Source organism: Triticum aestivum, chromosome 6B (genome assembly GCF_018294505.1).
Source record: "Triticum aestivum cultivar Chinese Spring chromosome 6B, IWGSC CS RefSeq v2.1, whole genome shotgun sequence".
Classification (NCBI taxonomy): Eukaryota; Viridiplantae; Streptophyta; class Magnoliopsida; order Poales; family Poaceae; genus Triticum; species Triticum aestivum.
Window position 1 is genome coordinate 17,356,706 of NC_057810.1, and position 25,504 is coordinate 17,382,209.

General features: G+C 43.0%; 1 protein-coding gene across 1 annotated transcript; it reads left to right on the forward strand.

Annotated features, from left to right (window-relative positions):
* The first annotated feature begins 5,163 nt into the window (after positions 1-5,163).
* Positions 5,164-6,800, forward strand: LOC123135419 (uncharacterized). Its single transcript, XM_044554488.1, has 2 exons — positions 5,164-6,482; positions 6,575-6,800. Exon 1 carries the CDS (start codon positions 5,254-5,256, stop codon positions 6,406-6,408), a length of 1,155 nt encoding a protein of 384 aa, XP_044410423.1. The 5' UTR covers positions 5,164-5,253; the 3' UTR covers positions 6,409-6,482; positions 6,575-6,800.
* The last annotated feature ends 18,704 nt before the right edge of the window (positions 6,801-25,504 follow it).

Consider the following 25,504-nt stretch of genomic DNA (forward strand, 5'->3'; position numbering starts at 1 on the left):
ACATCGACGCTTAAGCTTTGGTATGAGATATATGGGATTTTGTCAAGCCGGTCTTCCAAAACTGAAAGGAATTTTCTGTCTATGAAGCAGGCGACTTGGGATGATTATCGGATGTCATTCAATTACTTTTAGATGATGCCCATCATCTTTTTGTGCATTTCATGTTGGCAACCTTGCTATTGTGCTTGCTGGTTGATGATAGTGTCCGTGCAATGATATAAGCTTGCTAAAGGAAACCAATATAAGGTACTTCATAATCTAGAGACCTTTACTTTCTGCTTCTTTTTCATCACTAACATATGTTCACAAAGAATGGGCACCCGCATTTACCAAAACAAACTGTGAGCTGCATTGGTTTCAGTTGCACACATCACTCAATTCATTGGTGGCCTCACTTTCTTTTGTGAATTCTGCGATCTGTTGAGGTTGTGATTAGTTCACTTGGTCTAATCATGTTAGTACAGAACTAAATATCTGTCAAAAATTTGCCCACTATCTGATGAAACTCCCTTCAATGTTATGAAGGAGGTAAACCTTGATAACTGGGCATCCTGTGTAGAATATGCATGTTCTTTCAGCATTGCTAAACCTGCACAGAACTTAATTCGCTAAGTACGTCCTACTCCATGATGTAACTTGTGATCTTGATCTGAATGAGCTATAGTATGTTCTACGTGGTATGTTCAATACAGTTAGTTTGTAGCTTGTGATCTTGACGTGAATGAGCTGTAGTATGTTCCACTACAGTAGTATGTTCATTGCAGTTAGTTTGTACTGGATCTATCAGGGGTGTTATGTAACTCAAGACAAGAAGATGTTGCTTACCATTTGCAAATTGTTAAATTATTTCATGGCGTCGGCTTATGTTTGCTCCTTGCACTCACCATCTCTATGGTTGCTGTGTCAGGTGGGAGCATGGAGTGTATAGCCTTGCTTGTTTCTGCGACGGCCTGATAAGCCGATCGTGGGTATCAGACCCCCTGGGAGTGGATGCAGGACACTGGATTTGCCAGTCAGGTAAATTCAGTTCTCTAGCACATGACAGATTCGTGCATATCAATCATTTGGGCACGCATAATGCTATATCTGTTGTTAGAACTTAGCCCCTGTATGGAAGGCACCTATCGCAAATGAAGGGCTATGGTGTCATTGCCAAACCACTAACTCGGTTATTGAAGCAGAAGCAGTTTGAGTGGTCTACTTTAGCTCAGGAGGCTTTTTAGGCTTTGAAGCTAGCGATGAGCTCTAATCCTGTTCTCCTATTGCCAGGCTTCAATAAGCAACTCTATCTGAAAACTGATGCTTGTGTCGCATGTATTGGAGCAGTAGTTTCTCAATATGGGGGAGGGGGACGGGGGTGAGAGAGAGGTGTGGTCTCTCCAGCATCCTATACTGAGGTTCTGGGTAGATCAAGATCTGGAAGTGAAAAATATCTGACCAAAAAAATCAATCACAGCACAAATATCAAAGCTGATCAAGGGCAGGAACAAATTAGACTGATTTTAAATAAATAGAACAAATTAGACTGATTTTGTTTTCAGAAGAAAAAAAACAGTGCAAATTATGTCGAGTATGTTTATCATATGCATGGTCAAAACCACAAATTACTCCTGATCGGTCGATGTGCAAACAATGAGATAAGGTAGGACACATATGCTGATATGAATGCATGGTTGATAAGTACATCAGATACACGAACATGGAGTATGTAAACAGACATAATTGACTCTAATTAAATCCATGGTCACTATCAGTGAGGATTATTAACGTTTTCCTCACGAGGCATAGGAACCCAAATTGGTATTTGGTTCTCTGCACATAGCCCACTTTGAGTTCTTAATCACGTCTGAGTACAAGATTCCAACTAACAGCTTCCCTAGACTCCCATTGTGATCTTGAACTAACATTCATTTTGGAAGGTTATCTTTAAGTAAGTTATAAACAATTAACGACAATACATACTCCTTTACCCTACTATTTTTCTACAGGAAAGATTTTCACCTGAATATATAAATATTTCAATTTTTCTCACACACTTGTTAGCTTCATAATTGCTTTTGTTGAACAAATGCAGATGAAGCACATTTCATCAACTCCCTTCTGTGATGCCTCGGACGAATTAGAAGTACAACTGGCTGAAGAAAAAGAAATACAGGAGTACGTTAACACCAAATATCCTTCGGTGCACAACATTCAGGTAAGTAGATATATGCAACAGCTCCAGACAGATTGCACGTACTATTTTTTCTTAAACTCAAAGAGGAGCTTTCTGACTGCTTTTATCCTACTATAAAACTCTCTTTAACTCCCATTACTCCATTTTGAACTGGTGTCAGGAGAAGAAAATGCTCGAACGTTGCAGTCAGAAGTTTTGGCAAACAATTCTAAAAAAAACTCCATACCAACTGTGAAAACTTACACCGAGGATGTCCACAGCTCAAACTACACCAACAGTACCTCCAGTGATATAAGTCATTCCAGAGCTACAAAATTGCCATCTACTTCAAACATCCAGCTGTCTTCTGCTGCAACAAATACTTGTGTACCACAGTTTACAAAAGAATTGAAACCAGAGATAGACTCATTCTTATCTTCCTTCGATTTCTTGGATTTTCCTATGCCTGCTAAATATCCTCCAAGTTATGATTTGGAAATCAGCAATTTACAGATCGATTTGTTCATCCACAAATTCTCTGAATGCTTAAATCTGGACATCTCAGCAAACAATAAGCTTCTTTTCACTATCGGCTCACCAAGTTCTCAGGTGTTAGAATGACAAGAGGTTTTCAACAAAGACCAAACCAACAAAATTTACAGCGATAATCAGACTACACCTTCGCAAGGTACCCAATTTTTTTTGGCCATTTCACTATTATTTGTTTAGTCCACAAACCTTCTTTTTATCTAAGTACATTTTCAGATGCACCTTTGTATAGTCTTTCATGGATGTAATCCCTTTCTCTGTTTTCAATAAAATTATAGTCCTATTTGAATCCATGAAAAGGGACCCGGCGTGGAAGGAGTTGCATGCTTCAGACCGCCTTAATTTCATACAGGAAAAGGTTAAAAGTGAAGCCTGCCCATACCAGTTATTAAGTTTGGGCAATGCATACAATAAAATTGGGCTTTATTTGACCCAACTTTGGAGGCTTAAGGACGTGCGTGGAGGGGGACGAAACGTCCGCTTTAGCTGATCGTTCCCACGGACGATCAGTTCGCTGGGGAATCATATTTCGCGCATAAGTCGGTATATAGCTACCAGTTTCCGCGTAGTTCGCTGGGGAACCCCCCCCCCCCCTTACGCGTAGTCCTCTTCTGTGTCGGCCCGTTCCGGGATCTTCCCCCTACCAGTTTTGGGAAGGTTCTAGAAACTTCCATGAACCGTTTTTTCCTTTTTTATATTGTTTTTTCTTCTGCTTTTCCTTTCGTTTTCTTTTTTGTTTTTCCTTTTTTCTTTTCCGGGTCACGGACATCTTTTCAAATTCATGAACATTTTTTTGAATTCGTGAACATATTTTTTAAATCCTGAACCTTTTTTAATTCGCGAACATTTTTTATGAAACTGTGACGATTTTTCAAATTGAGGAACATTTTTTATCTTTTGCGAACATTTTTTTGAAATTGTGAACATTTTTTTGTAACCCGTGAACATTATTTTCAACCGGAGAACATTTTTTGAATCAATGAATATTTTATTGAATCGGTGAACTTTTTTTGAATCAGCGAACATTTTTTGAATCAATGAGCACTTTTAGAATCATTGAACATTTTTTTAAATCATGATAATTGTTTTTGGGATATTTAAAAAATTCATGAACTTTTTTTAATTCACAAATTTGTATTTCAAATTTACGAAGATTTTTTTAAAAATTATGAACATTTATTTAAAAAAATTTGGAAAATTTTAAAAATCCCGAAGTATTTTAAAGAAGATTAAAACAAAAAAACAAAAAACCAAATGAATAAAATAGGAGGGGCATCCCTGCCCGCTCATGGGCCAGCCAAATAGGGGCGAGCATGACACACTGGCTCGTTGGCTAGCGCGTGACGCGCGGTATAGGAGGTCCCCGGTTCGCCAGCATCCCCTCCCCTGGGAATGATCGCCAGTTATTAGGGTCCATATAAAAAATCTATATTATGATGTTTGGACATTGGTCTATGTAAAAAAAATTCTTTAACAAAGTATGTACAAACTCGCTCCTAAATGCTATATTACCTCCATTTGAATTACTTGTCTTGTACTCCCTCCGTCTCAAAATAAGTGACTCAACTTTGTACTAGCTTTAGACGGAGGGAGTACTTTTTTTTGTGGGGTAACTAGTGCTTTATTCAAAATTCAAAATTCAAAACATCAAGGATACAAGCAATGTCTGGACTAACAGAAAGGGAAGAAAGCTCCCTTAGCAATTGAATGAGCTTCGAAATTGGACTCTCTATGCTCGAAACAGAAAGAAACACTATCAAAAGATCTAGTACTAAACTGAATATCTGGCGAGATCATAGCATATGGTGAAACAACTCCCTTCTTGATGTTGCCGAGGACTTTCCAAACAGTCTTAGGCGATGATCATTTAATGTAGATTAAGGTCGTGCGCAAGGGAAATGCCTCTTTCTTCGCTGCATGCTAGCACTTCCAGAGTAGCTTGATCAACCAGACCCTCGAAAACAACCGTCGGGGCTCCCAAATAGTTCCTTGCACCATCTCTGCAGACCGCCGCCGCCGCCGCCACCCCTTTGTCTCCCAGAACTGAGATACCTCCTTCCACATTAATCTTGCATGCATCACTAGGCGGAGGAATCCAACGTCGTGGCCTTGTGATGTTAACTTGTGGTTGCTGAGAACGCGCATCGTCTCGGACCGCCATAATCTGGAGGTCCTCCAAGTACCTGTTAAGGCCTTGTACAATGCAAGGTGCTTGAAGAAATAAACCAAGTTTTTCTTAAGCACCGGTGCTTATTTGTATAGGGCAGACGCTTAATTAGGCGTCTTTTTTGTAGAAATAAGCACTGGTGCTTCAGAAAAACCCAATTTATTTTTCTAAGCACCTCCCTAAACATCATGGGCTATTCGCTGTCTTGCCCGCCAAATCGCCCCATGGTAACCACAAACGAGTCACTCTAATCTAGGCCCGGACCAGCCCAGACCAGCCCAGCCCAGCCCAGTCGCGTTTGTACCAGGCAAATCTGGAGGAGGCTCATCGTCTCGCCATCGTTCCCCACTCCCTCGCCGCCGCCGCCGCCGCCGCCGCCGCCATGCTCCGCCTCCGGAGCTGCGTCCTCGCCCATCTCCTCTCCTCTCCCGCCACCTCCCCGCTCCCCTCTCTCCACCGCCTCCTCTCCGCCGCCGCCGCCTCCCCCAGCTCCGGCTTCTCCGTGGAGGAGTACCTCGTCTCCACCTGCGGGCTCACCCGAGCGCAGGCCCTCAAGGCCTCCCCCAAGCTCTCCCACCTGAGGTCCCCATCCAAGCCCGACGCCGTCCTCGCCTTCCTCGCCGGCCTCGGCATCCCCAGCTCCGACGTCGCGGCCCTAGTCGCCAGGGACCCCAAGTTCCTCTGCGCCAGCGTGGAGAGAACCCTGTTCCCCATCGTCGACGGGCTCACCGGCCTCGGACTGTCGCCTTCCGAGATCGCGCGACTCGTCCCGCTCACCGCCAACAACAACCACTCCCGCAACAAATCCGTCGTCTCCAAGGTGGACTACTACCTGCGCCTCTTCGGCTCCTTGGAGGAATTCCTCCGGGCATTCAAGCATAACCACAATCTCCTCTCACACAACCTCGAGACGGTGGTCAAGCGGAATGTCGGGTTGCTGCAGGAGTGCACGCTAGGTGCTTGCGACATTGCCAAGCTTGCCATCTCTATGCCAAGGATGCTCACCGCCAACGTGGAACAAATCCGGGGGATGGTGGCCGGTGCTGAACGTCTAGGTGTGCCTCGCGGCTCTGGGATGTTCCGGCAAGCCATGCGGAGTGTTGCGTTCGACAGCGAGGACAAGATCGCCGCCAAAATGGAATACATGAAGGAGACGTTTAGGTGGTCGGATGCCGAGGTGCGCATTGCTGTGTCCAAGGCTCCAATGCTGCTCACCTTGGGCAAGGACCTGCTGCAGAGGAAGTCAGAGTTCCTCATCTCCGAGGTTGGACTGGAACCACCATACCTTGCTCATCGCCCGATAATGCTCAGTTACAGCCTAGAGGGGCGGCTCAGGCCACGGTACTACGCTGTAAAGTTTCTCAAGGAAAACGGATTGCTCAAGGGCAACCTGGGCTATAAGACAATTTGGGATCTGGTTGAGAAAATATTCATGGAGAAGTACATATGCCCTCACATGGAGGCTGCACCACACCTTGCTGAAGACTATGCGGCCGCATGCAGAGGGGAAGCGCCAACTAGATTCAGATTTACTTGAACCATCAATGGGCTATGAAAATTGGCAAACTGTGTAGGGCGCTCAACAAGGTTTTCATTCTGAGTAGCAAGCTGGTAATTCCTATTTTTGTGTTCTTTTCCTAACTGGATGATATCTTTTATCTGCTATTGACTTTTGAACGCCAACTTGTCGATGTATTATTCAGTAGAGAAGAAAGCATCGCCTGCAATCTCTGAAAATGATAGGTCCTGGAATATATTTGTGTTTCTGACTTCCGTTTAAGATCATGGAAATTGGATGTGGGGGTGGATCAATTTTCTGTTGAAACCAGGATCCAGCAAACCAGAAAGCAAAAGAACCATTCTGTCCTGGTTTCCATTAAAAACATTGGTATGATATGCTTTCATGCTGAATTCTATCAGCATGTCCCATTTTTGTTTCATCGTCTTCTTTGTTCCATCATATTTCAGTTAGTACTAGCAGTTCAATGTTCGATTTTTATACTATGCTTAGGAAATGTATTTCTGTTGGGTGTACGTTTGCCTTTTTCTTCTTCCCTGTATTCTTCAAAGATTGATATGCTTTGTTCCTAAATTCTATGGTTGACATTTGCTGGGAAACTTTTAACTGTGAAAAGCTGACCTATCCGAGGCTAAAGCATGATCGTGAAATGAATTAAATCGTGAGAACTAAACCAAAGAAGACGTCATGAATTAGTCTTATCATATCTCTCTACTATTCAATACGGCACCCAATCCATTCAAGGAACCGCAAATCCAGAACATGCAGTGAGCTGATACACAATTATGTTTGTTCAGCTAAGATCAGGGTGTGCCCAGCAAATGGTGATTAATGTGCCACCATATCAAGTTAAATACAGAGCAAATGAACATTTGGAGATTTGTTCAGAGAGGCTAAATGGTGTTAGTTTCTATTTCAAGTATCAACACTGATCCTGAGACTTGCATGATAAACTACTTTCACACTAGAACACTTGTTTTGCACTAACTCCGGGATAGATACTCATGCTCTGAACTTTTCGTTTGTACCTCTAGGGGCACTTTGTGGAATGGGCTGTCGAAAGCTTTGGCAACAAAGCTGCTATTCAGTTTATAGTTGAATTTAGCAGCTGCTAATGCATGCAGTTTCTTTATTAAAAAAAAGGAAAGCCCCAAATGCCAGCGAGGGTTATATAACCTGTGAATTATGTCTTGCCCTTTTCATGTGTACAACTATGATGTGCCCAAGAACTGGAGGACATGATCTCACTCACCAGCAGGTACAGACTAAACTTACGGCATTATAATGGTTGCTGTTTCTGCTTTACGAAATAGATACCAAATCATGTTCTGCATTTGTAACCGTCTCTTCCTTTATATTCCTCTTTTATTTCTGAATGGTCTAATGGCTTCTGATCTCAAAACTGAATAGTGCAGTAGTAGGTATTTTGTGTAGACCTGTCCACGAAGGTGTAGCATAACATAACAGATAATTTGAAAGCCCATTCATCTCTGTGTAGACCTGGCCACTTGGTCGCCGAACTGAACATCGAGTCGTACTTACTCCGAAAATGATAGGTCATGTCCTGTTAGTGCAGACCACTTTTATGTCCTCAAACATTTGCCACCCCTGATGCCATTCATCTCTGTTACGGTTTTCTCATTACCTGCAGAATTTTGGATCTTAGTGCAAATGTTACTTGGAAAGCTTCTCCTGTTGTATACCCAAGTTGGCACACACTTTTTGCAACTGCCCATTTCTTAGTTGATGTGTAATTCTTACTCAAAATAAATACATAATAGATTTTTATCTCATTTAATCAGCAATAAGAGGTTCTTAGACTGGGTGTCTTCTATTAAAAAAAAAGTGCTACTTTGGCTAGATTGATGACTTACCAGAAAGAGCAACAAATCTGATATATATATATATATTTACTAATTTGATGCTCTTTTGAAGCCTCCACATTAATCCATGGAGATCAGCAACTATGACTGCCGTCTTTGCTGCGGAAGATCTAGACCCTCGGATCAGAAGATGCACCCTCAGATGGTGTAGGCCTTGCTAGTCATGTCCTGAGTCCTCACGCAGGCCTTGCTCGTCACCTCCTTTACAATGCTGCGAAGTAAGGAAGCTTGTAGAAGTATCCGTGTGTCATTCCTTTACCATCACGCTTGCGAGTTCCAGTTTAGATTTTTTATCCTTGCATATCATGTGTTCGCTCGTAATAGTAATAATGTCTCATGAGTTTTAACTGCCCTGATTTGTTTCCTCTACAAACTGTACATCTCCAATCCAGATAAATAAGGTTTGCATGCTCTCCTCTATGATTGTAGGTGCTTAAAATCTACTTTGATTAAAAAATGAATTGGACAACGCCCAACGCTACATCTGTAATTACGACTTCACCAAAAGGGCTAAAAACCAACTCAAAAAAAAAACCAACTCAAAAAAGAAAAGAAACGAAAAAACCTAAGAAAAAAAGGAACACCTCACTTTTCCTCTCAGTTCTCCTCACCTCGTCACCTACCTTCACTACCCTTATCACTTCACTGTCTCCCCACTTCTCCCTGTGGCCACAAGCCAACAACTCTCTCTCTCTACCTCCTCGGGTCGCCCCTCCTCTTCGTCTCCACAGCCGACGCGAGGTCTCGCACCCCCTCTCCCCACTCTTCTCCGCACTTCCTCGTCGAACCGGTCTCTGAAGTGCCCGAGGATCTGCTCGATTTCGGCATGCTCGCTGGCTGACCCAGTGCTAGGCGTGGACGAAGGCCGACGCGGAGGCGCGGGACTCGTCTCCACCAGATCGGCAGCTGTGGCAATCGTGCATCCGAAGCTCCGCGGCCCGGCTCCGTGCCTTCCTCTTCATCTCGCTCGCCCGACGCTTGGAGCGTCTGCTCGTCGTCGGCTCCCACCACCCTGTGCGTGCGGCTGTGTTGTGCCCTGCCCTGCCCAGTGTTGGAAATATGCCCTAGAGGCAATAATAAAATGATTATTATTATATTTCCTTGTTCATGATAATTGTCTATTGTTCATGCTATAATTGTATTAACCGGAAACAATGATACATGTATGAATACATAGACCACAAGATGTCCCTAGTGAGCCTCTAGTTGACTAGCTCGTTGATCAACAGATAGTCATGGTTTCCTGACTATGGACATTGGATGTCATTGATAACGGGATCACATCATTAGGAGAATGATGTGATGGACAAGACCCAATCCTAAGCATAGCACAAGATCGTGTAGTTCGTTTGCTAAGAGCTTTTCTAATGGCAAGTATCAGTTTCTTAGACCATGAGATTGTGTAACTCCCGGATACCGTAGAAGTGCTTTAACTGGGTGACTATAAAGGCACACTACAGGTATCTCCGAAAGTGTCTGTTGGGTTGGCACGAATCGAGACTGGGATTTGTCACTCCGTATGACGGAGAGGTATCTCTGGGCCCACTCGGTAATGCATCATCATAATGAGCTCAATGTGACCAAGTGGTTGGTCACGGGATCATGCATTACGTAACGAGTAAAGTGACTTGCCGGTAACGAGATTGAGCGAGGTATTGGGATACCGACGATCGAATCTCGGGCAAGTAATGTATCGATTGACAAAGGGAATTGTATACGGGATTACTTGAATCCTCGACATCGTGGTTCATCCGATGAGATCATCGTGGAACATGTGGGAACCAACATGGTTATCCAGATTCCGCTATTGGTTATTGGCCGGAGAGCTATCTCGGTCATGTCTGCATGATTCTCGAACCCGTAGGGTCTATACACTTAAGGTTCGGTGATGCTAGGGTTATTAGGAAGACTTGTATGTGATTATGGAATGTTGTTCGGAGTCCCAGATGAGATCCCGGACGTCACGAGGAGTTCCGGAATGGTCCGGAGGTGAAGATTTATATATGGGAAGTTGTAATACGGTCACCGAAAAGTTTCGGGGTCATACCGGTATTGTACCGTGGCCACCGGATGGGTTCCGGGGGTCCACTGGGAGGGCCACCTCTCCCGGAGGGCCTCATGGGCCATGGAGGGAAGGGAACCAGCCCCTAGTGGGCTGGGCGCATCACCCCCCTTGGGCCCATGCGCCTATGGTTGGGGGGAAAACCCTAAGGGTGGCGCCCCCCTTGCTTGGGGGGCAAGTCCCACCCCCCCCCTTGGTCGCCGCCCCCCTCTAGATCTCATCTAGAGGGGGCCGACCCCCTTCCTCCTTCCCCTATAAATAGAGGGGCGAGGGGAGGGCTGCACAGACACCTCCAAGGCGCAACCCCTCCCCTTCCCAACACCTCTCCTCCTCCGCAAAAGCTTGGCGAAGCCCTGCCGGAGTACTGCATTTCCATCACCACCACGCCGTCGTGCTGCTGCTGGAGCTTACTTCCTCAACCTCTCCCTCCTCCTTGCTGGATCAAGGTGCGGGAGACGTCTCCGCTCCGTACGTGTGTTGAACGCGGAGGTGTCGTCCGTTCGGCACTAGGATCTTAGGTGATTTGGATCACGACGAGTACGACTCCATCAACCCCGTTCTCTTGAACGCTTCCGCTCACGATCTACAAGGGTATGTAGATGCACTCCTATCTCTCTCGTTGCTAGATGACTCCATAGATTGATCTTGGTGATGCGTAGAAATTTTTTATTCTCTGCAACGATCTCCAACAGTGGCATCATGAGCTAGGTCTATGCGTAGTTTCTATGCACGAGTAGAACACAATTTTGTTGTGGGCGTAGATTTTGTAAATTTACTTGCCACTACTAGTCTTATCTTGTTTCGACGGCATCGTGGGATGAAGCGGCCCGGACCGACCTTACATGTACGCTTACGTGAGATAGGTTCCACCGACTGAAATGCACTAGTTGCATAAGGTGGCTAGCGGGTGTTTGTCTCTCCCACTTTAGTCGGATCGGATTTGATGAAAAGCGTCCTTATGAAGGGTAAATAGAAATTGGCATATCACGTTGTGGTTTTGGCATATGTAAGAAACGTTCTTGCTAGAACCCTATAGCAGCCACGTAAAAACTCGCAACAACAATTAGAGGACGTCTAACTTGTTTTTGCAGCATATGCCTTGTGATGTGATATGGTCAAAAGGATGTGATGAATGAAATATATGTGATGTATGAGATTGATCATGTTCTTGTAATAGGAATCACGACTTGCATGTCGATGAGTATGACAACCGGCAGGAGCCATAGGAGTTGTATTTATTTATTGTATGACCTGCGTGTCACTGAATAACACCATGTAATTACTTTACTTCTTTGCTAAACCGTTAGCCATAGTAGTAGAAGTAATAGTTGGCGAACAACTTCATGGAGACAAGATGATGAAGATCATGGTGTCATGCCGGTGACGATGATGATCATGGTGCCCCAAAGATGGAGATCAAAGGAGCAAAAATGATATTGGCCATATCATGTCACTATTTGATTGCATGTGATGTTTATCATGTTTCTGCATCTTATTTGCTTAGAACGACGGTAGTAAATAAGATGATCCTTCATAACAATTTCAAGAAAGTGTCCCCCCCTAACTGTGCGCCGTTGCGAAAGTTCATTGTTTCGAAGCACCACGTGATGATCGGATGTGATAGATCCTAATGTTCACATACAACGGGAAAAGATGGTTAGGTGGTCGCATGGCATTGGAGAAGGGCGCGTGGTGGTGGAGGAGGAGGAGGAGGAGGAGGAGGAGCTCGGGCGGAGGAGGAGCTCGTCCACACCCGCGAGTAAGCCTCTCCTCGCCTCGCTGGGGAGACGATGGTTAGGTGGTCGCCGCCGCCGCCGCGGGACGTCGAGCTTCTCCCCTCCCTGGGCGCCCACGACGCCGTCTCGCCGCAAGACCAAGGCGGTCAGCCAGGAGCCGGCCGCGGACGCCCAGGCCTCCGACGCCTTCGAGAGCCAGGGCGGCGAGGAAGGGGAGAAGGAAGGGGCGGCTCGCCGGAGCGAGGAGCAGGGGAGAGAGGAGAGAGAGTAGAGGAGCAAGGAGCAGGGGGCGGCGGGGCATGCGGGAGAGAGAGGAGAGAGCTTTGTCTTCTTTTGCATGCACAATGTGGTGGGCCTAGCAAGGAAAAAGGAGGAGAGAGAGACTAGAGAGGCTGACAGTGGGCCTTTTGTAGTTAAACTATAGCGCCGGCGCCCCCAGCTGCTCCCCGACGTGCTGGGTTTGCCTTGCGCGTGCCGGCCATAACTTTCGTCAAAACCGGCGCAAAACTGGTTCCTGAGACCCGAGTGGGTCGTGTTTTGCCCGCCGGTGTCTAAAAATGCGCCTGGGGAGGCTTCTTGAGGGCCTGGCTGGAGATGCTCTAAAGGGAGAGAGGGGGAATGAAGGAGAGGGAGAGGGGGAAGGAAAGCCCCCCCCTTCCTTGTCCTATTCGGACTCAAGGGGAGGGGGCGCGTGGTCTGCCCTGGCCGGCCCCTCTCTCTCTCTCCACTAGGCCCCATCGAGGCACATTGGTTCCCCCGAGGGTTCCGGTTCCCCTGATGTGCCTGTTGTTGTTGCAAACGTTACTATCTTAACAGACTTTGTCATTCTTGATATTCCTGAGGACGACAATATGTTGATTATCCTCGGTAGACCCTTTTTGAATACTGCAGGAGTTGTTATTGATCGCAACAAAGGCAATGTCACCTTTCATGTTAATGGAAATGAGCACACAATACATTTTCGGAGGAAACAACCTCAAGTTCATAGCTTAAATTCTATTGAGAAAATTCCATCAATCATTATCGGAGGTTTTGAATTTCCTTCCCTACTGTCAAGAAAAAGTATGATATTCTTATTATTGGGGATATCCATATCCCCGTTGAGGTAACCTAGTGTCACTTCGAAATTTCTCCGGTTCCGTGTTATTCTGAATGAGTTTGTTAACAAGACTTGATCAACCTTGTTAGTGGATTCATTTTGATGATCATGAGATGGATGAAACTAGAAGGCACAACCTTCTGTACCCTCTTTTTACTTTCTGTTATTTAAATTAAATAAAGCAAAAATAATATTATTTGTCTGTTTTCTGAATTATCCATGCAATGAAAAATATCCCGAAAATAAAAGTGCTCCAAATGCCCTATAAATTTAGTATGATTTTTTATGGAATATTTGAGGATTTTAGGCACTGAAATCACTGCAGGAGGGGCAAGCACCAGGCCACGAGAGTGGAGGGCGCGCCCACCCCTCTGGGCGCCCCCCTGTCTCGTGGCCCCCTGGTGGCCCCCCTCCACTTATGCCAGCACCCACACACTCTATCTTCTTCAAAAAAAATCCCCATCCAGCTCAAGCACGAGTTTTAGCTCATTTTGCTGCGATTTTCGATCTCCTTGCTCAAAGCTCTATTTACAAAACTGCTTTGGGAGATTGTTGCTTGGTATGTGACTTCTCCATTGGTCCAATTAGTTTTTGTTCTAGTGCTTTATTCATTGCAAATCCTTGCTGTCTTCGTGACCCTGTTCTTGAGCTTGCATGTTAAATTTATGAGGTCCCAAGTAACTCTGATGCATGATGTAGGCTATGGCACTTGTAGGAGTAGTTGCTATTAATCTTGTTTAGTTTTATTCACTTTTATTTTGAAGTTACTAAAATTTCAGAAATTTTCAGAAAATGTTAAAGAGATTTTTGAGGGGCTCTTCTAGCCAAGGCTACCAGGATAAACAAGTTAAAAAGAAGGAAAATGCCAAGTATAATCTTCCTCGCATAGCGGAAGTACGGCCGTGTGAATGGCCATGCGATGATTAACCGGTGGCAGTACGATGACACACCTCAGTACACCGGGGAGAGTAGCCGCTATCCATGGCCATAAACCAACTTAGGCCAAAATCCTAAGCTTGGGAGTACGTATTTCACACCGACTTTACATTCATGTTCACACACTATTCTAGTCGTCGGTGCTCATACTCTTTCATTGTATTATCTATGCTAGTTTAATTTTCTTTTTCTAGTTTTCTTCTTGTGTGTTTGATAAACCTTAAGAAAAACCAAAAAAATTAGTTAGTTTAATTTCCATGCTTGTAGTAGAAATTAAAATGAAAACCCAAAAAGATTTCTCATTCTTCTTTTACTTGTTGGGAGATCTCCCGTGTAAATAGTTTTATTTTCTTTTCTTTCCTTTGAGGGGTTGAGAGCAGAAGACTATATTGAAATTGTTTAGTGGCTCTCATATGCATGATTGTTTATTTAACTTAGAGCCCATATTACTTTGTCTTCTCTCTTGAGTTGAATGCTTGTAGATTCCAGCTTAGTCCAATGCACGTGCACTCTTATTATTATACACATCGTTCGGTCGTGCAAGTGAAAGGCAATAATGACGATATATGATGGACTGATTGAGATGAGAAAACCTGGTATGAACTCGACCTCTCTTGTTTTTATAAATATGATGAGTTCATCGTTCCTGATTTAGCTTATTATGAAGTAAACATATTTGCAATAACATTTAAAGATTATAGTTGCTTGTGCCATGCTTGATTAGCTATGGGTTATAATGGTTTACCTTGCGTGCCAACATGCTATTAGAATGATTATGATGTGGTATGCTGAGATGGTATCCTTTTTTGAATGAATTGAGTGACTCGACTTGGCACATGTGCATGCATGTAGTTGAAATAAAATCAACATAGCCTTCACGATATTTATGTTGATGGTGGATTATATCCTACTCATGCTTGTACTCGGTGCGAATTAATTTTAATGCATGTTCATGACTGTTGTCGCTCTCTCAGTTGGTCGCTTCCCAGTCTTTTGCTAGTCTTCACCTGTACTAAGCGGGAATACTGCTTGTGCATCCAAACTCCTTAAACCCCAAAGTTATTCCATATGAGTTCACCGTACCTTCTTATATGCGGTATCTACCTACCGTCCCAAGTAAATTTGTATGTGCCAAACTCTAAACCTTCAAATGAAATTCTGTTTGTATGCTCGAGCAGCTCATGTTTCAACTAGGGCTGCCTATATCCTCCATGCTAGGTGGGTTATTCTCAAGAGGAGTGGACTCCGCTCCTCATTCACGAGAAAGGGCCGGTAATCAGGATGCCCAGTCCCATGATCCAAAAATATCAAAGCAAATCAATATAATTAAACAAAACTCCTCTAGGGCTGTTGTTAGTTGGAGGCACTCGTTGTTTCGAGCAAGCCATGGATTGATGCTTGTTGGTGGTGGGGGAGTATAAACTTTTACCATTCTGCGTGGGAACTGCCTATAATGCATGTAGTATGGAAGATACAACCATCTCATAGTTGTTGCGTTGACAATGAAAGTATGCCGCCCAAAATATTATTCAATCTCTATTTTAAAATCGAGCTCTGACACCTCTACAAATCCCTACTTCCCTCTATGAAGGGCCACTTTTATGTTGAGTCATCACCTTCTTATTAAAAAGCACCCGCTGGAGAGCACACTGTCATTTGCATTCATTATTATTGGTTTATATTGGGTATGACTTGACTGGATCTCTTTTACCATGAATTACAATGTTTAGTTAGTCCTTGATCTTTAAAGGTGCTCTGTATTTATGTTTTGCGGTCTCAGAAAGGGCTAGCGAGATACCATTTCGTTATATCATGTTATGATTGTTTTGACAAAGTGTTGTCATCCGAGTTTTATTATTATGGATCGCTAGCTGATTATGCCATTGATATGAGTGATTGTGAGACCTAAGTGTTATTGTGAGTATGGTTAGTTTATAATATTTGCTGAAACCTGAATGCTGGCTTTGCATGTTTACAACAACAAGAGCAAATAGAGTTTGTAAAAGTTTTTATTTATCGCTTTCAGTTTATCAACTAAATTGCTTGAGGACAAGCAAAGGTTTAAGCTTGGGGGAGTTTATACGTCTCCAACGTATCTACTTTTCCAAACACTTTTGCCCTTGTTTTGGAATCTAACTTGCATGATTTGAATGAAACTAACCCGGACTGACGCTGTTTTCAGCAGAATTACCATGATGTTGTTTCATGCGTAGAAAACAAAAGTTCTCGGAATGACCTGAAAATCCTCAGAGACAAGTTTCAGAAAATATAAAAATACTGGCAAAAGATGAAGACCAGGGGGCCCACACCTTGTCCACGAGGGTGGGGGCGCGCCCACCCCCTCTGGGCGCGCCCCCTGTCTCGTGGGCCCCCTGCAACTCCGCCGACCTCAACTCCAACTCCATATATTCCGTCTCGCGGAGAAAAAAATCAGAGAGGGCTGATCTGGAGTTTTACGATATGGAGCCACCGCCAAGCCCTAATCTCTCTCGGGAGGGATGATCTAGAGTCCGTTCGGGGCTCCGAAGAGGGGGATTCGTCGCCGTCGTCATCATCAACCATCCTCCATCACCAATTTCATGATGCTCACCGCCATGCATGAGTAATTCCATCGTAGGCTTGCTGGACGGTGATGGGTTGGATGAGATTTACCATGTAATCAAGTTAGTTTTGTTAGGGTTTGATCCCTAGTATCCACTATGTTCTGAGATTGATGTTGCTATGACTTTGCTATGCTTAATGCTTGTCACTAGGGCCCGAGTGCCATGATTTCAGATCTGAACCTATTATGTTTTCATGAATATATGTGTGTTCTTGATCCTATCTTGCAAGTATTCAGTCACCTATTAAGGACAGTAAAACTGAGCCTAAACCGAGCTCTCCCAGCGATTAGCGTTTTAACAATAACCGGGATACTTCTCGGTGATGACCGTAGTTTGAGGAGTTCATGTATTCACCATGTGTTAATGCTTTGGTCTGGTTATCTATTAAAAGGAGGCCTTAATATCCCTTAGTTTCCACTGAGGGTAGGACAAAAGATGTCATGCAAATTCTTTTCCATAAGCACGTATGACTATATTCGGAATACATGCCTACATTACATTGATGAATTGGAGCTAGTTCTGTGTCACCCTATGTTATAGCTATTACATGAGGAATCGCACCCGACATAATTATCCATCACTGATCCATTGCCTATGAGCTTTTCACATCTTGTGCTTTGCTTATTTACTTTTCTGTTGCTATTGTTACAATCACTACAAAACTCAAAAATACTAATTTTGCTATCGTTATCATTACTATCATACTACTTTGCTACTAAATACCTTGCTGTAGACACTAAGCTATCCAGGTGTGGTTGAATTGACAACTCAACTGCTAATACTCAAGAATATTCTTTGGCTCCTCTTGTGTCGAATCAATAAATTTGGATTGAATACTCTACCCTCGAAAGCTGTTGCGATCCCCTACACTTGTGGGTCATCATAGCGCGGGCAGGGAGAAGCACTACTACTAGTTACCAGTAGCGCTTCCCTGGGAAAGCGCTACTACTAAGTCGATTTAGCAGCAGCGTGGGTTGAGGCACGCTACTGCTAACCTTTAGCTGTAGCGTCGTACCAGTAGCGCTCCAGCCCGCGCTACTGATAGGCCTAAAACCCGCGCTGCTGCTAGGCTTTTCCCTAGTAGTGATATAGAGGTTCATTTAGGTCCGACCACTTCCTTAAATTCTCATATTTGAAGAGTTCAGATTTGGGAGAGCATTGGAGTGGTTATATGATAGGGGGTTCGGCTAAGAGATGCCCTTAACTAGCACAATGCAAATGTCATTATTATTTTGGCGGAGAATATGTGAATGTCATCATCGTCTCCGAGATAGACATTTGCTTGTTACTGGTTTATTTGGATTACTTACTACCTTCTAGTGTTTACATGTGCTTAAGTATTTGGATTATTGGCTCACCAAGTTCTCAGGTGTTAGAATGACAAGAGGTTTTCAACAAAGACCAAACCAACAAAATTTACAGCGATAATCAGACTGCACCTTCGCAAGGTACCCAATTTTTTTGGCTATTTCATTATTATTTCTTTAGTCCACAAACCTTCTTTTTATGTAAGTAAATTTTCAGATGCACTTTCATATAGTCTTTCATGGATGTAATCCCTTTCTCTGTTTTCAATAAAATCGTAGTCCTATTCGAATCCATGAAAAGAGACCCGGCATGGAAGGAGTTGCATGCTTCAGACAGCCTTAATTTCATACAGGAAAAGTTTAAAAATGAAGCCTGCCCATACCAGTTATTAAGTTTGGGCAATGCATACAATAAAATGGGGCTTTATTTGACCCAACTTTGGAGGCTTAAGGACGTGCGTGGAGGGGGACGAAACGTCCGCTTTAGCTGATCGTTCCCACGGACGATCAGTTCGCTGGGGAATCGTATTTCGCGCGTAAGTTGGTACGTACTCCCTCCGTTCCAAAATAGATGACCCAACTTTGTATTAACTTTGATCTATTTTGGAACGAAGGGAGTAGCTACCAGTTTCGCGCGTAGTTCGCTGGGGAACACCCCTCCCACCCCCCCTTCTTATGCGTAGTCCTCTTCTGTGTCGGCCCGTTCCGGGATCTTCCCCCTACCAGTTTTGGGAAGGTTCTAGAAACTTCCATAAACCGTTTTTCCTTTTTTATATTGTTTTTTCTTTCCTTTTCTTTTTTCCTTTTTCCTTTTTCCTTTTCCGGGTCACGGACATCTTTTCAAATTCATGACTATTTTTCAAAATCATGATTTTTTTTTGAATTCATGAACATATTTTTAAATTGTGAACCTTTTTTAATTCACGAACATTTTTTATGAAACTATGACGATTTTTCAAATTGAGGAACATTTTTTATCTTCCGCGAACACATTTTTTTGTAATTCATGAACATTATTTTGAACCGGAGAACATTTTTTGAATCAATGAACATTTTGTTGAATCGGCGAACTTGTTTTGAATTAATGAGCACTTTTAGAATCATTGAACATTTTTTGAAATCATGATAATTGTTTTTGGGAACATTTAAAAATTCATGAACTTTTTTTGAATTCACAAATTTTTATTTCAAATTCACGAAGATTTTTTCAAAATTATGAAGATTCATTTTTAAAAATTGCAACTTTTTAAAAAGCCCAAGGTATTTTAAAGAAGATGAAAAAAGAAAAAACAAAAAACCAAATGAAAAAATAGGAGGGGCATCCCGGCCCGCTCATGGGCCGGCCAAATAGGGGTGCGCATGAGGGGAGGACGTGCACGCTGGCTCATTCGCTAGCGCGTCATGCGCGTCCCCTCCCCTGAGAACGATCGTCAGTTATTAGGTTCCATATCAAAAACCTATATTACGATGTTTGGACATTCGTCTACGTAAAAAAAACAAATTTTCTTTAGCAGAGCATGTACAAACTTGCTCCTAAATGCTTTATACATATCCTCCATTCCGAATTACTTGTCTTGGATTTTTTTAGGGGTAACTAGGGCTTTATTGAAAATTGAAAATTCAAAATTCAAAACATACCGACCAACAGAAAATGGAAGAAGCTCTCTTCTTGATGTTGCTCGAAGCAGAAAGAAACATTATCAAAAGATCTACTACTAAACTGAATATCTCGCGAGATCATAGCATATGGTGAAACAGCTCCCTTCTTGATGTTGCCGACGACTTTCCAAACAGTCTTAGGCGATGATCATTTAATGTGGATTAAGGTCGTGTGGAAGGGAAAATGCCTCTTTCCAAACAGTCTTAGGCGATGAGAAGAAGATCGCAGCCAAAGTGGATCACCTCAAGAGGACGTTAGGGTGGTCGGACGCCGAGGTGAGCATTGCTCTGCCTAAGGCCCCGTATTTGCTCGCCAAGTCGAACGAATCGCTGCAATACAGCTCCGAGTTCCTCATCTCTGAGGTGGGGTTGGAACCGGCTTGCTCAGCGGTCAGTAATCCTCTGTTACAGCCTAGAGGGCCGGATGAGACCTCGGTACTATGTTGTGAAGTTTCTCAAGGAAAATGGGACGACGCGACATAGGTGTGCGGACGAGCTCAACGGTGGTATGCCGGCAGCAGCTTGAGTTTAAGCTGCAGCGTGTGGCTGTACAATGCTATATTCGTTGAGGACAAGATACAAATTACATGATGTGAAACACATCATAGCTTGTGTTCATATGGAACTTAGGTTGGGGAATCCTAAATAATTGTAGATCTAATAAGGTCATGTGATCGTTAAGATCGAATGACCTTCCTTTCTTGCTTCTTGATGATTTCTAGTGACCGAAACTTCGTACCAGGTGTAGAAATGAAGTATGTCTACCAGAGGGGGGATGGTGAACAAGTAATGCTAACTCTTCATTCAGAGATAAATCTCTCGCAGCGAAGAAGATCACAGTCTCTTGCTGAGAAGTATTTTCTCGGGACACAAAAATATTTCTCTCTCAACTCACATAGGATTGGGTTTAGCATTTAAATTTGTTAATTGTCTTAAGAAAAGTTACATCAAAACCAGGATTTCAGTTGGCCATGCATGCTATAATAGGGTTGAACCCTCTAAAGCTTGCGAACTTACGGTGCCAACTCACATACAAAGACTCACTTTGTAGATCACAACGTTTACATTTGCATTCTCTCTCTTTAATAACCTCCAACCAAACAAGCCAGAGAGGAAAATACCAAATCTTTGTAACTTATTAAGACATTATTGGTCTGCGTGCATTGATGAAACATAGGCAATAGTGCATCTTTATAAATTACAAACGATGGAGCAAGTGTATGAGTTTCTTTTTTGGCAAGCATGGACTGAAATGTACCCGATGAACATAGCCAGTTCAGTGACCATGCTCTAGCATGGCCTTTTGATCTCTCCATGCATGTTGAAGCTAGCTAAGTACGTAGGATTGAGAGGCAACCGGGAGCAAACACACACTTTCATGGAAGGGATAACCTCATTCTCTAGATAGCTAATCAGCCTTGTGATGAGAAGAAGTTATGTGGGCTAGTCCATTCCATCATTTGCCTGTAGACATCCCCATCCTTTCTTTACAAGTACCACCGCTTCTCATGTTGACCAAGGTCAACGCCACGTGTCTCTGGCAACTTCGTCTAGGTGATTCTCAGCCAGCTCATTGCGATGCCTGTTCTCCGTGGTGAGTTGACTACTAGTGCAGTTGCATGTGGCGCTGGCAGTTTAAATCAGTAATGACCATCTTCTCCTTCACTGGATCCTCGCAATGAAAATATCTGATACATGTACGCAACACTTCTGTTGGTCTAGCAGGTTTCCCATGTGTCAGTTCATTGTGAATGTGCCAAGTCCTCCAACGAGTCTTGAGCAGCTTCATGCGCCCCATCTCCGACTGTGTGGGCTGTAATTTGAAACTTTAATGGCCTTTTCTTATTAGGACTTGCTTATATGTTCTTGTGGAGATGATGCTACTTGCTTATAGTAGTACATACGTTTCCCGAAGTCTAGATAAATATACACAAAACATGTTATGTAAAGAGATGCATGCAACAATTGCACATACGCACGTGGAGCTCTGCACGCATGTCGCGCTAAGAGCAACTCCAACGCGCCGACCCATTTTGTGGCGACTTCTCTTCTCTCTCTATCAACTAAGCAAAAATATATTACTTAAAGTCGTATAACCCGCCTATATGCCCTTATTGAAGTTTGGTCGCTCCCAACTACCGTTACTTCTGCTTACTAATTACTTGATGCTCATATATGTGCACACAGTCAGATCGAGTAGGTGTCATGCTCACTTTTCGTTAGCAAAGATTTAGCTGAGTTTGGGCTTTCACTTGGATTTATGTGTGGTCACGTTCTGTATTCCCAGCTGGCATCCTTTCTGTAGCTTTGTTCTTGATACTGTTTTTTTTATTTTCATGGAGGCGATGGTTGAGGTCTTGAGGAGGTCGCTTATGGACTATGTGCGGGGGTTGCACCCTTTTCTTCAATCTACAAAGTTCACATGATGCAATCCTCCTGCATGGTTTAAAAAAAAAAGAACAGATCCTCACAGAGATGGAGAGCTCAGAGAGGAGGGCGATTGGAGAAAGAAGGCAAGTAATGGATGAAGTTGTTTTGAAAATCTAGCGGAGAAAAACTGGAAGATTTTTTTTTTGAGTGATGCAAGGCACACACATGAACTACCTAAAATGAATCAAATGATCATGGCTAGGCTAGCTCATAGATCATGCACGCTGTATCCATGCATGCATGTTAGGACAAAGCTAGCTAGGCTTGAGAGGCAACCAAATAACTAAGGCATGCTAAGACGTTACAAGTGTAGGTACGTCCTTTTTATGCCACGGGTAGGTACACCCTCTTATCTAGCACCGCACAAGACGTTACAAGTGTGTTCATACACATCTGGTGTAGATGTACTTTTTGATTTCAGAGAGTTTAGTTTTGGTTTTGCACCAGTGTAATTGTCAGATTGACAGCTAATTTATGCGCAAAGGAAAAGATTGACAGCCAATTCTCAAGCGACTGAGAGTTAGCAAATCTATATTTCTTTTTCTTTTGACCGGAAGAAACATCTTTGTTGATTATAAACACAGGAATCTTTTACAACAATGCAGAATCTTAGATACCCACAAAATTGGAAATGTGTTTACTCGCTTGCTTTGGCATGCATGCGTGTGCCTCTCTCTCTGTGTGTGTGTGTGTGTGACTTACTTTATCAGAATTCGAGGTCAAATATACGCGAAAAATTATACATAGGGAGATGCATGTCACAGTTGTGCACGCATTGAAGAAGCCAGACCCATGTGTTGTCCTACTGAAGTTTGATTGCTTCCAACTTGAACTACTTGTACTGCTGCTTACTAATTACATGAAGCGCATCAGGTATATAAGCATAGAGTCAGATTGTGTGGAAGATCATATACAGCAGATAACATACATCACTCGAGTCTGACTGTCTGAAGGTTACTTCTTAGCCTTCTTACCTACGCTAACATCAAAATAGCTCTACTTTACACTCATGTTCGTGGTTTCATCACATTCTGGCTACTGGGTTGGGGCTTGGGAGGCACCCGGAATTCAGGGTATACCGTGAGATCCGTCGGATGTGGTCGTTCGCTGTTGCTATGCTTCGTTGGAAATACAGGAGTTACCCGTACCATGGATGGCCACATTGTCGGCTGGACTTCACGCCTATGAAGTCCCGATGAAGGCTGTCGACACGCCTGGCATGTAGATTCTGCCACGATGATACGGCACCACGACTTAGTGATAGCATGTAAGATGAAACTTTTTCGAGCATGTTCGGCAGTTCTCCACAATCAGTTATGTAGCACAGTCCAAAACTGACAAGCAAACAGAGTGACCACGACCATGAGGGCTATCAGATGATCAAAATACAAAGGCTGATGTACGTTTGAGCACACATATATCAGTCAAAGTGGTCAGCCATCCTCCAAGCGCCGCTTCATGCGCAGATAAATTGCAGGTCCAAAACTGCTGACTACACACCAGAAAAGCATCTTAGCTGTGTCATAATTAAAGGATATATATTACATATATATTCCATGCAACATCAGTTATAACTTACAAGTGTTTTTTCACTGATCCCATGGGTAGTAAGTAGTAACCATATAATTTGGCATGCTAACAAGAGGTCACAAAAAAGTTAGCTGTAACGCATTGTCACAAGATATATGAGAACTTAAAGCCAAATGTAGTTCAACAAAACAAATGCAGTGTATTGTCACAAAAAGTTAGTATCATGGCACACTACTAGAACTCGATCAAGCGCGCTACACTGGCTGCGACAAAGGTCCGGTCAGATATCAGGAAAAACATCTTAACTGCATCACAGAAGATGTATATTTATTTTCACCAAGCATCAGTTATAAGTCTACTCTTACCCATCGCAATTTGGTATGCCAATACAAGGTCGAATAAAAAAAGGTAGTTAACATAAGTCATTGGTACGAAATAAATCAGAGACAGTGTAGGTGCAACTGTACAGAAGACATTAATTCACTTATTAACATAGAATTAGCTACTAATTTGTACTATACAGTATGCTGGCATCCAGTGATATAAAAATCAATATTGGTAAAGAGTCAATATTTGATCTTATGCTCTAACATTATGACAGATCAGATGCAGTATTGTCATGTATACTTATTATGCTCTGAATCATTTTTTTCATGACATAAATGAATATTAGCCCCAACAAAAAATATTCTTATCAGTGATTTGGTTCTGGGGCAAATGAAAATCTTTCCACATTATAAGGGCAAAAGAAATTCAATACATACTTAAAATTATACAAAAGAAATTCAGCACCTAGTAAAAGGGATGTTTACTTGTCATGACTCATGAGGATGTGCAGGTGCATGGCCTCAGATTCCAAAAATCACACACATAATCAAAATGCTAATATAGCAAGGGAGGACGGTCTTGCAAGACAAACAAGTAGCCTGCGATAGAAAATGTAAATGATTGTCCACAACTTACTGTTGATTCCTAATAGCTCAGCTGCATGATTACTTATTGAATCAATGGAACACTACCCAAAGCTCTCAAGCACTATAGTGGATCAACCAACAAGGCAACAACCATATACAGAGAAGGGATTTTGCAGAATTCAAGCAGTATGATATGATTTTGCTGTCATCTCATAAGCAAACAAATTATCATCAGAAAGTGTCGAGTTAAGAAGCACATTCACGACTAAATGAGAACAGGAGTTCAGAGGCCAACAACCATGGAAGAAAAACAATGTACCGAAAAATTGTTCAAAATATGTTCAGTGATCAGTTCTCGGGACAGTAAAATTCTGAATAACGTCCAGTATCACATCTGTTAATGCCTAGCTCTGGTTTGCATAAAGCATTGCCTGTAAGTAATACTTGAGATCAATCTAGGCAGATTGGATACTACAGTAAAGAGGTAAAAATTCTAACCATTTGCTACAATTAGAACAAGTAACCAACAAACTGGGCCAAAACTGCCTCCACGGATTGATCAACATACTGTGATTATCAGCAAGTCCAAAATAGTTTCTCACAAAAAATATTGTCTAGAATTGTCATTCAAAGGAAATTTTATGTTGACATGGACATATCAGTACTCATGAATCTAATTACTAGCTTCATCAATCGTTAGCAATGACCAAACTAGCATGTCACACTCATACTATACCAGAGGTCAGCATCTTGTTAGGCAAGCACACTGAAATAAAGGTTGCAAACTTACTGCACCAAGCAAATCATTGCGTTGCAGTAAGGATTTTAGATATTTAATTGCCTTATGACCACCAAGGATCGCTTCTTGTCAGCTTGCTGCTTCATGCACTGCCTTGCTCGGTGCAGATGTTGTTGGAGCAGATCTTGCACAACGGCGCGTTCATCCAGCCAGGAG